The following is a 12,781-nucleotide window of genomic DNA, read 5'->3' on the forward strand; positions in this document are numbered from 1 at the left end:
CAAATAGAGGTCCTTATTGTACCTGAGGAACCGTAAAGACACAGAGATAAATAAATCTGTCCCCTGCTAGTGCAGAGAGGGCCTTTGTCTTGGTTTCAGAATGAGGTGGTTTAGAGGATTGCCGCAGCACATGACCAGGAGCTACAAAGCTGCAGACAAAAGCCATTTGGAACTGAGATCAGACTTCAGGCTGCTTTGTGCAAATTAAACCTGCTGCTATTTTGGGATTTATTTTGTTCCCTCTGCTGTATCCCCCATTTTAAAGGCTGCCCATCTCCCACAGCACTGGGTTCATGTAGGCTTTCAATGGCATCAGCACTGCATCCAAATGCTGCTGTGGCAGGCTGATGGGGGCTGCCTGTATTTCAAGCCCAAGTCACAAGGGTTGCACCAACAGCCACAGAAAAGTTTGGAGGACAAAGCCTCAGCTTATTGCTCAGGCTTGCTGAGCAGGCTCGTTTCACAAGCTTGTCGCGCGTCAGCTGTGAGTATGCGTCGGCACCCAGCAGGAACACAGAGGGAAGCACTTGAGCAGAACTGACAGCAAGACAAAGCCCGCTGAAGCTCTCTGGGTAATCACTGGCTTTACTGCAGCTCCAGTGAGGCAGACACTGGGATGCTCTGTGTCATCCCTGGGACCCACACAGCCAGCTGCCAGGCATCACAGGGGAGGCAGAAATGCCTTGCAGAGCCCCTCCAGCCAGGCAGCATCACCGCTTCCTGGGAAGCAGGGGCTGGGCTGTGCCTGGCCAGGACTTGGGGATTCAGGGTGCCCTTGCTGGAGCTGAGGGCACCCCTGCTCTGCACCCTGAGGGACAGGAGCAAGGAGCCCTTGGCTGCCCTGACTTTCCCCCGCTGTCACAAAAAAGGCACAAATCACCTTACAGCCCCCAATATGCTCCAAGCAGGAAGCAAGTTCTGTTCACAAGGAGAAAAAAGTGTTGAATTAGGTTTAAAACCTCTGCCAAATTACAGCTTCATAAAACGTTTTCCACCACCGTGTGCCCTGAACCAGAGAGCCTTCAGGCCCTGGAAAGCACAAAGACAAGGGTCAGGTCGGTCTGTGAGCATCCCGCAACCCGCACAGGCAGCTGCCCACGAGGAGAGGTGAGCAGAGCTGTGCTACACTGCGGCATGGTAGCAGGCCTGCAGCCCGAGTGGGGAGCACGGAGAGCACAGGACCCTTCAACCACTGAGTGCAAAGCAGCTGGGAACCACAGATATGCAGAGGCATGTGGTAACCTGCCCGGGCTCCCCAGCTCTCCGCTTACTCCCAGGATCCGAGGGGTTATCTCGGGGAGAAGGTGGGCTGGGTGTCCTCCCGTGCTGGTCTCTTCCCAGCACCCGCGGGAGAAAACAGAGCTGGAGCAGAGAGCTCACGGCTCAGGGAAAAGCAGCGGCATCCGTGAAGGAGTAGCCCCTGGCGCAGCTCCACCGGCCGCGCTGTGAGCCTGCTCCCTGTACGGGTCGCGCCGTCGGGTGAGGGCGCTGCCCCCCGCCAAGGGCGGAGCCGCCGGGCAGCGCCGGTTCGGCTGCGGGTAACCCCGGCACCAGGCGGGGACAGGCGGAGCAGGGTGAGGATGGGGATAGGGATAGGGGTGGGCATAGGGATGGGGATAGGAGTGAGGATAGGGGTGAGGATGAAGATGATGAGGATGTGGCACAGCTGGATACCCCCAGGAAAGGGGGCCGGCAAGGAGGGAAATACGGCTAATCCACCCAGATGACGCCCACACCCACCCGTGGCCACGTCCCTGTCCCCACGTGGAATAAACCTCGCAGCTCCCCTGTGATTCCCTTTTGGAGGCTGCCCTGGAAACCGCCCAAAATGCTGGTTTTTTTTCAGGGAGGGGACATCCTCCCCGCTCTCACGCCCTTTGCTGCCAGCATCCCCTCACCCCAGTACTGCAATGCGGAGCTGTCTTCGGGGGGCGGGGGGGGGGGGGGGGGGGGGGGGGGGCCGGACACGGACGACGCATCTCGTATTGGGGCTCAACGTGATTTGGGACAGCAAGAGGAGACCCACAGGGCCTCGGCTTTGCCTGGGCTGCAGGAGCAGGGCCGTGAGTACTTTCATCCCTGCTCGGCAGCGGGCAGACAACAAATTAGTGGTTGTGGCTTTTAAATTAGTGTAAATCGGGGTGGTTTTGATCACAGAGTGAGTTTGGTTCAAGCCAGGGGTACCCCAGCTCGTTATTTGATTAATCCCACCTTTCCCCATTGCATTTGTTTGGTTTTGGAGGGGGTCCCTCTTTCACAAGAACAAAAATCTTGGGGCACATCTGCAAATTCCATCCATTCCTGGGAGTCTGAGCTACCAGGTAAAGCAAAGCTGGGCAGGGGGCAGGGACCACCCCTTCCCAAAATGTACATGTCCTACCTCTTGCAACCAGCTTAATTTCACCATCGGTGCGCCTTGGGTATCACCAATGCGAGTGGGCATGAGGAGGCTGAATCTTCTCTGCCCTGCCCAGCTCCCCAGGCCCCACAAACCAGGCCAGCCTCACCGACTATGTCTGCTCTTTATTGTTCCATATATTTATGTACCACATTATATGTTAAAGATAGATTTGTTGGGGTTTTTTTCTGCTATACATTTTTTGTCTTATTTACCACAATGACACCACACATACATTGGAAACAGCTCCACAGATCTGGTAGATTGCACAGAATTAATTGGTTTGTTCCTGTATCCTGAACAATGTCAAATCCAACAATACAGATATATATTTTTTAACTTTTCATAATTTAGAAATGAAATTGTTAAAACAGAATGAAACAAAAGTCACCAAGAAGTGGACTCCAAGATTTCAGCCAGAGGCAAAACATTGTAATTGATGGGAAGCGTCGTTCCTCAATGTGGATTTGGATGGAAGAATTAAGCAGAATTAAGCAGTCCTGACACCCATGTAACTATGCTGTAAACAGGGCAGGTAACTGGCATTACTGCTCAGCAGCTGCTGCTTGGGCTTGTTGGGCTGGTTGGACCATCTAGGTCTCACCTACATCCATCTCATACCATGTAGAATGAAGGTCTCTGCTCCCAGCACCGACACTGGTTTACTTCCATCTGTGAGTGCAGTAACCCAATCCCGTCGGATCGGCACCTGTGTTTCAGCTCCTGAAACACTGAATTGCATATCTGTAAGTATTGAAAACTGCAGCTGTTTCCCAAGAGGTCCTTTGGGGGTGGCCAAGCTTCAAGCAATGAGTGAGGAGATGGGGGTGGGGGACCAGATAATTCCCTTCAAAAAATCCTAAATAACAAAAAAATATATCTGAATCTTAGCTTATTTAAAAAGACAGAAGGGCAAACACTTTCATAGAATCATAGAATAGTTAGGGTTGGAAAGGACCTTAAGATCATCTAGTTCCAACCCCCCTGCCATGGGCAGGGATGCCTCACCCTAGACCATGTTGCCCAAGGCTTTGTCCAAGCTGGCCTTGAACACTGCCAGGGATGGGGCATTTACCATCTGTTCTTATTTCCTTTAATTTGCAGATTCTATAACATAGAATTTGTTGGATGCACGTAACGAAAATAATGACTCTTTCCATTAAACGGATGCAGAATTATTTGGCTATGCAGATGTTCGATGCGATTCTCTTACAGCATCCGACTCTGGCCCCTCTTTAGTCTTCAATGTTGGTTCTGAAGGCCTCTATGAGGCCTTCCAAAGAGTGGATGAACCCAGAGACGCTGCAGATACCACCTATAACGAAGATGGCGACATCAAAGAAGACATGGTGCCACAAAAGCTTCCTCCACAAGAGTTTGAGGTGGAAAAGACTGGGGAGCAGGAAACAGAGCCCTGCACCTGTGAGGCTCCCAGTAAGACCCATCAAGAGGGCAAAATGTGGGACATAGATAGCCATGAGCAGGGTGAATACTACCAGGGCACATCTGAGGGTGAGTCCCCAGGATTTCAGCCGCCCGTCACCCCCATAGCAGTTGGGGAAAAATGCCCTGTTTCCATCTTGGAAAAGGGACCGCTCCAGGACTTCCACAGCGGCAAAGAATGGCAAGGGGTATGAGAGCAAGGCTTTGGCCACCAAGAAAATATTGACTACTGCCCTTATGGTGGATGGCAAGTTGTCTGTAATGACTTCCTTGGTCTCATCAGCCCAGGTCAGATAGGCAACCAAGGCAAAGAGTCCCTTAAGGATACAAGCTGCTATGTGAGTCCAGTTCATCATGCAGTGAAACTCCTTGGGGTTCTGCATGTTGCCCTCCAAGGAAGGCAGAAAGATCTGAGAGGTGTAGCTGAAGACAATAATGCCAATGGAGATGGGAAACTTCTTTACATCAATGTAAAACTTGACTTTGTCCCAGGCCCAGTCGCGTGCCCTGGAGAGGCAGTAGGCAATCACCAAGATGTTGATCACAAAGTGGGCCAATGTGCAGAGCAAGCTGAACTTGGAGACTGCCTTGAGGTTCTTCAAGAATGCACAAGGCAGGAGGACTGCCGTGGCAATGATGGACCATGACTTCTGGGAGACCGGCAGATTAGGGAAGCTGTTGTACATCAGGTTCCCACTGACCACCACATAAAGGATGCAGGTCATGACCAGTTCAATGATCTGAGCCACGTTTACAATCCTGCCTCCAAGGGTGGGGAAGCGGGGTGCACAGCATGCGTTTGCTATGTCCACGTAGGAGTCTCTCACCCTGACTATCTCCCCATCCTCATTCTCTTCATAAAGACAGGCAATAAGGATTTTCCCTGTGTAGCAGCAAACCACTGCAGCGAAAATGATCAGAAAGAGTCCCAGGTATCCGCCATGAAGGATGGCATAGGGTAGGCCCAGCACAAACATCCCCTAAAAAGAGACAAAATGGAAACCATGTTGCTCGTCTCGCGGAGGGCATCGGTCACATGCAGTCACACAGTTGCAGTCACGCACCATCGCTGTCTTGCTTCACCATCGCACCCACACAGCTGGTCACACAGTCACGCCATGCACTGATGGTCACACACCATTGCAGACCCCCCTTCTCTCTGATGTAGCACCCGCACAGTCCCACCTGCACAATCCCACTCTGGAGCACATTTTTGGCACCCTGGCTTCACCCCAATCACAATCTCTACCCTCTCAGTGCACCAAGAGCCCAAAGCCAGGGACCCCTGGAGGGGCCAGACATAGGCCCAACCCTGCGCAGTCCCACACCCACCTGGGGTCCCTCCCGTGCTGGGGCACACCTGGTGCGGAGACAGGGCTTGGGGCTGTGCATCCCCTCAATGGCTCTGTGCTCCATTCCAGGGTGGGGGACAAAGCAGAGATCCGGAGTTGGGGGTTTGCCTTTCCTTTTTTTTTATGTTTTTACCCCCCTCCTTTTTTTCCCCCCTTTTTTTTTTTTTTCCCCCTTTTCCCTCTGGCAGGTTTGCCATCAGCCCGGGGGAGGAGGAGGGGGCAGAAAGGAGAAGGGAAGGGCAGAAGCGGGACTGGGAGCTCTCTGCGGTGCCCGTGGTCGTACCTGGATGGCGTTGGTGACATTCCATCCTGCCTCCCAAGCCGTGATCTTGGGCTTGCCCTGCCCAGAAAGCTCCGGGCAGCCGTCAGCCTCCTTCGTGGCGGAGGGCGGCGGGGGCCCGGTACCGTCCCGCTGGTAGTGGATGTCCCCTTCCAAGGGCAGCTCGGCTCCCTCCTCGCCGCTGTCGGACTTGAGGATGTCCATCTGCAGCCCCTGCCGATGCTCCATGTCCAGGTCATCGCAGTGGGCGAACCCCACCGCCTCCTCGTCGGTGGCCGCCTGGAAGCCCATCCTCGCGAACATGCCACTCATCTTCGCCTGGGACTTGTTGGACACCGAGGTGGCCACGTTGGAAAGCTTGCTGCGGAGGAGGGTGGCCATGGTGGCAGGTCGGACTACGGCACTGTTCGATGAAGGACAGACCCGACGGGGCGGGCGAGCGGCGGGGCGGCGGACGGGGCCTCAGCGCCCGGCGAGGGACGGCGGCGGCGGGGACTGCTGAGAGCCGCTACCCCCGCGTACTGGTGCGATGCGAGCGGGGCCCCGCCGGGCTGCCCAGGGGCATGACACCGCGGCCGGCAGCTGCGGGTCCGCCCCGCGCCCCTCCGCGCTGCTCCGCGCCTCTCCGCCGGGCCTCGCGGCGGGATCGGGGTGTCGAGCCGGGCCGGGCCGGGATGGGGGGGGCTGTCAGCAGCCGGCGACTGTCACCAGACGGGCAGCGCAAGCCCCTGGCAGAGCGCGCAGCATCTCCATCGCAGTGCGCCCACCTCGCGGAGAGAAGAGGGAGAGGGGGGAGAATTGCTGCATTTCTGGGGGAGGTACCAGCACCCCGGCCAAGCCCGGCCCCCCCCGCACCCTCCTCCCCCGCCGGGCCAGCAGCGCCGCAGCGCAGACCCCCCACTCCTGCACCGCAGCCCCTGCGCTGCCCGCCCTGCCCCACGCCCAGCCCCATACCCTGCCCCACGACCGCGCCGCCAGCCCCTTCCCCACGGCGAAACAAAAGATCCCCATTAACGAGACGAACAAACGGCTCTGGGCCGGTTCCTAACGAAATTTCCTCCCTCACGCTCCCTCCTCTTTCTTTTTTCTCCCCGCCAAAACCCAAGGCCCCTTCGGAGCTTGGGCACAGCCTTGGGCACTGTGTCCTGCCGCGGTTGCGGAGCGTGGGGAAATCCGCGGGCAGTGAGCAGGGCTCAGCTCTAGAGAACGATTCGTCTGATCCGTGGGCTCCGACACCGGAGGGAAACGGGTTCCCACTCCCGTTCCGGGCTCGCAGACGGGCGGCTCTACCCCGCGGACCCGCACCGGGGCGGGGCTCCGCTGCTACCTTCAAACGGTACCCCCATCTCATGTAGAGAGTCTCCTTCCTTTAAAATAAATACCGCTATTTTCGATTTGCTCACAAACGCTCATATTTATTTGTAATGAAAAAGCCTGACTGTATTTTTTCTTTATTTAAAATATTTCCGAGGTGAGCAGCCAACAGAGCGAACATTGGCAACGAGAAATCCCCGTCCTGTGCTGTGACAACGACCAGCACAAGGTAGCGGGTGGAGCGTTGGCATTTTGGGGTACTGTGTGTGACAGTTTCTCTGCTGCGGGGAGACCGTTTGATTAGTTATTTGGAATAAAAAATAAATAGATGTTCATTGGGGTGGGGGGAATCTGTGTTTCGTTTCCTGCTTTGCAAGGCAAAAAAAGAATATTTTTAAACTACAGATGGGCGGCAAAGACAGAGCTGAATTGTTGTGAATGTCGTTGTTTGGGGGACCGGGAAGGGAGCGCTGGGGCTGGGGCTGACTCTGGAGCTGAGGCTGGGGCAGGGCTGGAGCTGGGGCTGGAGCTGGGGCAGGGGCTGGGGCTGTAGGTGCGGGTACGGGGGGGCTGCGGAACCCGAGAAGGTGGGGAGCGAATCCCCGCTACTGGGAAAAAAATCCTCCAACAACCCTTTTGTTTCTTGCCAGAATCCAAAAGGAAATCGGGTACAAAGCGACCGAAATGCATTTAAAGAAAAAAAAAAGTTTATATAATATATATAAAATATATTTGTATATAAAATGTATATTAATATATGCTATATATTATACATAGTATATATATTATAATATAGATTCCTTTATTAAATTTTTGTCTATATAAATAATACCCGCGGTGACGGCTTCTTTACCCCGAGGGGCTGCCGGCTCCCAGCGTGGCAGAGGCAGACGGTCCCCACAAAACGCGGATATAATGTAGGAACGGCTCCGGTGAGGGGGTGAAGGCGGCGGAGAGAGGCGCACCCCCTCCTTCCTGGAGGGATTATCTCATGTCAGTGCACAAATAGGTCGGGAACACCGAGCGGGACCCTTTTTCGGCCTGGGGTTCGCAGCGTCCTGCCCGCGACGTGGCCCCAGTGGGCAGCGATTAACGGGGACGTTAAATCCAGCTGGGGAGGACGCAGGGCTCGGGCCGCCGCCGCCGTTTCGCTTCCTTACAGCCCTGGAAAACGACTGCTCCGATGGACACCTCGGGGGGAATTCAACGGTTTCTCTCTTTTTTCTTTTTTTTTTTTTTCTTTTCCCAATTTAGCCCAAGCCAAGTTCATTGTGAACGAAGACGTGGAAGATACCTATTGCTGGAGGCTGCAGGAAATCAGGGAAGAAAGGACGAAAATTCCCCCGGTGCGTGGATATTTCCTAAACTCCCCCGCTCTTCCGCAGCCCCCGGTGCCGGGGAGAGGACGAGGGAGCCACCAACGGCATCGTGCCGAGGGTGGAGGAGACGGGCTTTCGGCTGGTGGTTGAGCATCCGGCGTGTTTGAGATGTGCCGGGAGACAGTTCTGGCAGAAATAATAACTAACAAACCAATCAACCAGATAAATAAATAACAACAAAACCAAACCAACCCGACTAAATAAAAATAATAAAAAGAAAACAATCAAAATTAAAATAAACTAATCAAATTAAAATAATAATAATTAGAAACCCAAACAAAAAAACCCCCAAAACAAACCAAAATCCCAAACCCCACCACGCACAAAAAAAAAACCCAAAACCAAAACCATAAAACAAAACCAAACAAAAAAGAAAAAAAGAAAACCCCAAACCCCGCAGGGAGCATGACCATACGCCTAGCCCAGGGACCCTCGCACCTCAGCACCCGGCAAGGCACCAGCTGACACCGAAGCAAACGGGAAACTGGGGGGGTTCGGAGGGGGTATTCAGTGATGCCGGAGGGATGCTGAGGAGTTCAGGGCTGCCGAGGTCCGCGGGGTTCACGAGCTGAGGGATGACGTGCCGGGGGTGCCTCTGCGACCACTCGGTGACCCCATGCTCGGTTCTAACGGTGGGAGGCCGAGCCCGATCCCGACCCCGGCAGCCGCTGCCTCGCTGCCCGGTTGGAAACACCCCCCCCGGGCATCGCCTGAGCCGGGACGGGCTCCGAGAACGAGACTTTGTGCAGCAGCGGCTGGATGGAAAAAGAACCCCGGAATTTCTACCTGCGGCTAAACCCGGGATAAAGCTCACAGCAAGAGGTGGGGGGTAGAGCAGAGGGACAGAGGAAGAGGGAGGGCAAAGCGGAGAGATGGAGAGAGGGGTCGGGGCATTTACCTCTGCTGCCCTCCCCATCGCCGTGCGGGACGGACGGAGGGACGGAGGGACGAACGGAGGCAGCCGCGTCGCTCCTGGGCTCCTCGAGCTCGTGAACCCGAGCAGGATAACGGTGCCAAATCCTCCTCCAAAGGTTAGCGGCTCTCAGGGGGGCGTTTGAGCTGCAAATCGTTTCGGATGAAGCTAAAAGTAGAGGGCGAGCCTGCAGCGAGCCGGCGCCCTCCCGCTGCCTGGGGTGCTTCTGCCCCAAGTGCTCCTTCCCCGGAGAGCCGCTCCCTGGGGCGGGCTGAGGGTCTGTCCCCCTCGGGCAGCCCCACTCCGGCGGGGACAGCTCTCCCAGACCCCCCCAGGCACCACAGGTCCAGCTGGAGGAATGACTCTGCCTTATCTCCGCAAAGCAGACGCGGCGGGTGGGAGGTTGTAGCTGTGGAAAAGAGCTATTAGTGCTCAAAAATCATTTCAGGAGAGCAGGAAAGAACAGCCCCGGTGGGTTGCCTTCCTATAGCCCCTCTCCAGGCTGTTGAGTGGCACAGGGCAGTGGCAGTTGCATGAAGGTGCGATTATTTTGGAGGCAGGACAAGCATCACTCGTAGTTCACTGCTCAGTCAGGCTCCCAAACCCCAAAGAGCTGGATTCTCATGGGCTTCGGTGGGCTGCGAACTGCCTCAGACAAATCTTCTCTGTATGAAACAGGGGACTTGCAATTCCTGTGTGCTCAGCTTCACCTTCTTCTGTAATACTGAAAGCCTGGGTGTTCGACTGCAAGCATGTGACCCCCTGATTCCTGCTCAGCCTCCTTCTTTATGCCACAGAATTTCCCCATGCCCCAAACCCTGCTACTGGGCGCCATCAGCAGAGTTGCTAGCTGCAGAGACAAGGCCGGAGGGCACCTTCTGCCGCACCAGACGAGAACATTTCCCAGGCCACGTCTGCCCAAAGACCAGCCTGCCCAGAGCAGACCTAGTGCAGTTCAATACAGACACTTGTTCTTGGAGAAGCAGCTGCCCCTCCCAGACACATACACGTGTACCTAGAGCTGCGATTGCAGGCGTCAGAAGTGGTCCACTGTGCCCCCCGGCTGCACCTCCTGGGTTTATTGCCCAGGCTGTCGCCATCCCGACAGCATCAGGGATGCACAAGCTCATCCTTCGCTCCCGAGCACTAGTGGCTGTGCTGCAGCGAGCTTCAACCCAGCTCTGCCTCCCGTCCCCCTCAGGCACCACGCATGGGGCTCTGATGGGATAATAAAGAGTTGCACAATATACTATAAAAAGGCAATTAGATAAACTGCTGGACTGGGACCAGCTCCTGTGACCTAGTTAATAGCTCTGGGAATTTCAGGAGGGTAGGGAAAGAAAAGGCATTGGTGTCAGTGTGTGGTGCAGAGCAAGTGGATTTCGGAGGGGAAGATGGGCTACAGTGTGCAGTATGGTGTGCAGTATGGTACTAGGGCTGAGAAAGTAGACCTAGTACCGCATAATGAACATCCCTGCCTTGGGTCCCACCTTCTCCTTGCCCACGTTTAGAGCTCACATGTCAGTGTTTAGGGTGTAAAGTGGAAAGGCTGGATGTAGAATCACACAAGCTGCTGTTCGGCACTGGATACTGAGGCTGAATTAATTTGCAGTGTGATGTTCAAGCAAAGACAGTTTTAGCCAGGATGACAGATAGTTTGCTGAAAGATAGCTGTAACAGAGTGAAACCCAAAAGCAAAGTCTCCAGGAGAAAGCCTGCAATGGATGTCCCTTCTTTATTTAATTTTTTTACTGCACACAAAATGGCTGCCTAAATTATAGAGACATAAACCAAAGATAGCAGATAAAGGGCTGGGAATGTCATAATTTTAGATTAACAAGTCTTACAATAAGAAAAGTCACCTGGAAATATGTAAAAACTAAATAAAAGCTTTTTGATTTAACTGCATTATTTGCAAAATAGACAATTCTTGGTCTGTAATTTGGGAGACAGTTTGTGCATGAATTTCTGTGCTTTTCATTTCCCAGAAGGGAAGAGGCCTGATAAACAATTATCATGTATAAACTAAAAATGCATTTGCAATTTGACCACAACATGTTCTCAAAGATACTTCAATAAGTTGGAATTAATTTTAACTCATAGTTTGTCTTTATTGTTGACATAAAAATTAAGAGATAGCCATTGGTTACTTGCAATGCCAAATTCCCAGCTAACTATGCAAGTCATATTGTTCCCACGAGCTTAACAGCATTTTCATTTTATATATAAAGCTTCATCACTGTCAAATTAAATATTCATATATGTACATGCTCTTGTATTTCATAAGAAATTATTATGGACTAGGAAAGTGGGTACTTTGTAGGTGCTGAGATTTTTAACTACATCTCCTTGCATTTTACCCTCAGCTACATGGACTCCCAGCAAGGCTGGTTCTGCCTGAGGCCAGGTCCCTGGTTTGCTGCAGAAGCTACCAGCGGGAGCTACCAGCGGGCATGCAGAGGACTCACAAACACAGTATGAGGTGAGGTTTTCTGTGTCACCCTCTCCAGCAGCCGACTCGGCAGCACTGGAAGCATTGCTGTGGGCTGAGCTGTGTTCCGCTCTGGATCAAGCAATGTCATACCTCTCTTTGCTTGTTGGCCTTCCTTATGCCACAGCAGTACCTTCCTGCGGTGTTTCTCAGCTCAGATTTTGACCATGTACTTTATGTGGCTTTTATTTTTGGCCTCTGACAAAAAAAAAAAAATCCCAAATGAATTGATGCTGTCGGCACGTGCAGGCTGCACATCTGATTCCTGCCCCTGGAAACAGCAGCCTCTCTACGTGAGGCTCCACAGAGCGATGTGGGAGCCAGGTAGCACCAGTCCCTGGCTTTGGTGGACCTGATTTTCTCACCCCAAAACACTGAGCAAGGTCCTGTTAAAGGAAGACACATGCAAGCCTGTGCCTGCTGCCTTCCCCTGTTAGCCTTGGCTGAATTGCTGGGAATATCACAAAGTGGGGGGCAGGTTTTCCCAGTATGCTGGTCTTGGCTTTTGGATGGGGCTGGGAGATGTTTGCAAGAGATGTGGTTAACTGTCTGTGGTTTTGACCTGCTTTTATTGAAAATAGACACAAATGGAGAAGGAAAATGGACAGATGGGAGATGGAGCTGGCAGAGACTGAGTCCTCCTGACAGGAAACACCCCAAAGGCAAAGCCAGCTGCCGGTGCTGCCCCTCTGCTCTGAGAGGCCCCCACAGCCTGAATGATAAAATAAAAGCAAGAATTTTTTTTTTTTTTTTTTTTTAAGACAGAAAAAAAAGGGGTGGGGGGGAAAGATATAAAATCTCTCCAGGACTGGGGCTTCATCTGACCACAGGCTACTTAGGGAGAGGAGATACAAATGAGCTCTTAGGCAGAAGCTCTTCCCTGTGAGGGTGCTGAGGCGCTGGCACAGGGTGCCCAGAGAAGCTGTGGCTGCTCCATTCCTGGCAGTGTTCAAGGCCAGGTTGGACACAGGGGCTTGGAGCAACCTGCTCCAGTGGAAGGTGTCCCTGCTCGTGGCAGGGGTTGGAACTGGGTGAGCTTTAAGGTCCCTTCCAACACAAACCCTTCCATGGTTCTGTGGTCCTTTTTTATTGCATTGACCCTACTTTAGTCTTAAAACCCCGTTGCAGCAATGAGCCCACCAAAGCAGTGGCTACACAGTACCCTGGAGTACTTTCTATGCACTAATGCAGCATTTCTGCTTGCTCTCTCC

The 12,781-nt window shown here is 53.4% G+C and overlaps 1 protein-coding gene and 1 long non-coding RNA gene across 2 annotated transcripts; one reads left to right on the forward strand and one right to left on the reverse strand.

The window, feature by feature from the left end:
- Positions 1-2,503: 2,503 nt before the first annotated feature.
- Positions 2,504-6,867, reverse strand: SLC32A1 (solute carrier family 32 member 1). The gene is made up of 2 exons (XM_030503025.1): positions 5,477-6,867; positions 2,504-4,821 (listed from the first exon to the last, which is right to left on the reverse strand). Exons 1-2 carry the CDS (start codon positions 5,852-5,854, stop codon positions 3,634-3,636), a joined length of 1,566 nt encoding a protein of 521 aa, XP_030358885.1. The 5' UTR covers positions 5,855-6,867; the 3' UTR covers positions 2,504-3,633.
- Positions 6,868-7,373: 506 nt separating this feature from the next.
- Positions 7,374-12,311, forward strand: LOC115615168. The gene is made up of 4 exons (XR_003993974.1): positions 7,374-7,780; positions 8,042-8,133; positions 11,446-11,561; positions 12,152-12,311. It is a non-coding gene; the product is annotated as an uncharacterized LOC115615168 (long non-coding RNA).
- The last annotated feature ends 470 nt before the right edge of the window (positions 12,312-12,781 follow it).

Source organism: Strigops habroptila, chromosome 13 (assembly GCF_004027225.2).
Source record: "Strigops habroptila isolate Jane chromosome 13, bStrHab1.2.pri, whole genome shotgun sequence".
Lineage (NCBI taxonomy): Eukaryota > Metazoa > Chordata > Aves > Psittaciformes > Psittacidae > Strigops > Strigops habroptila.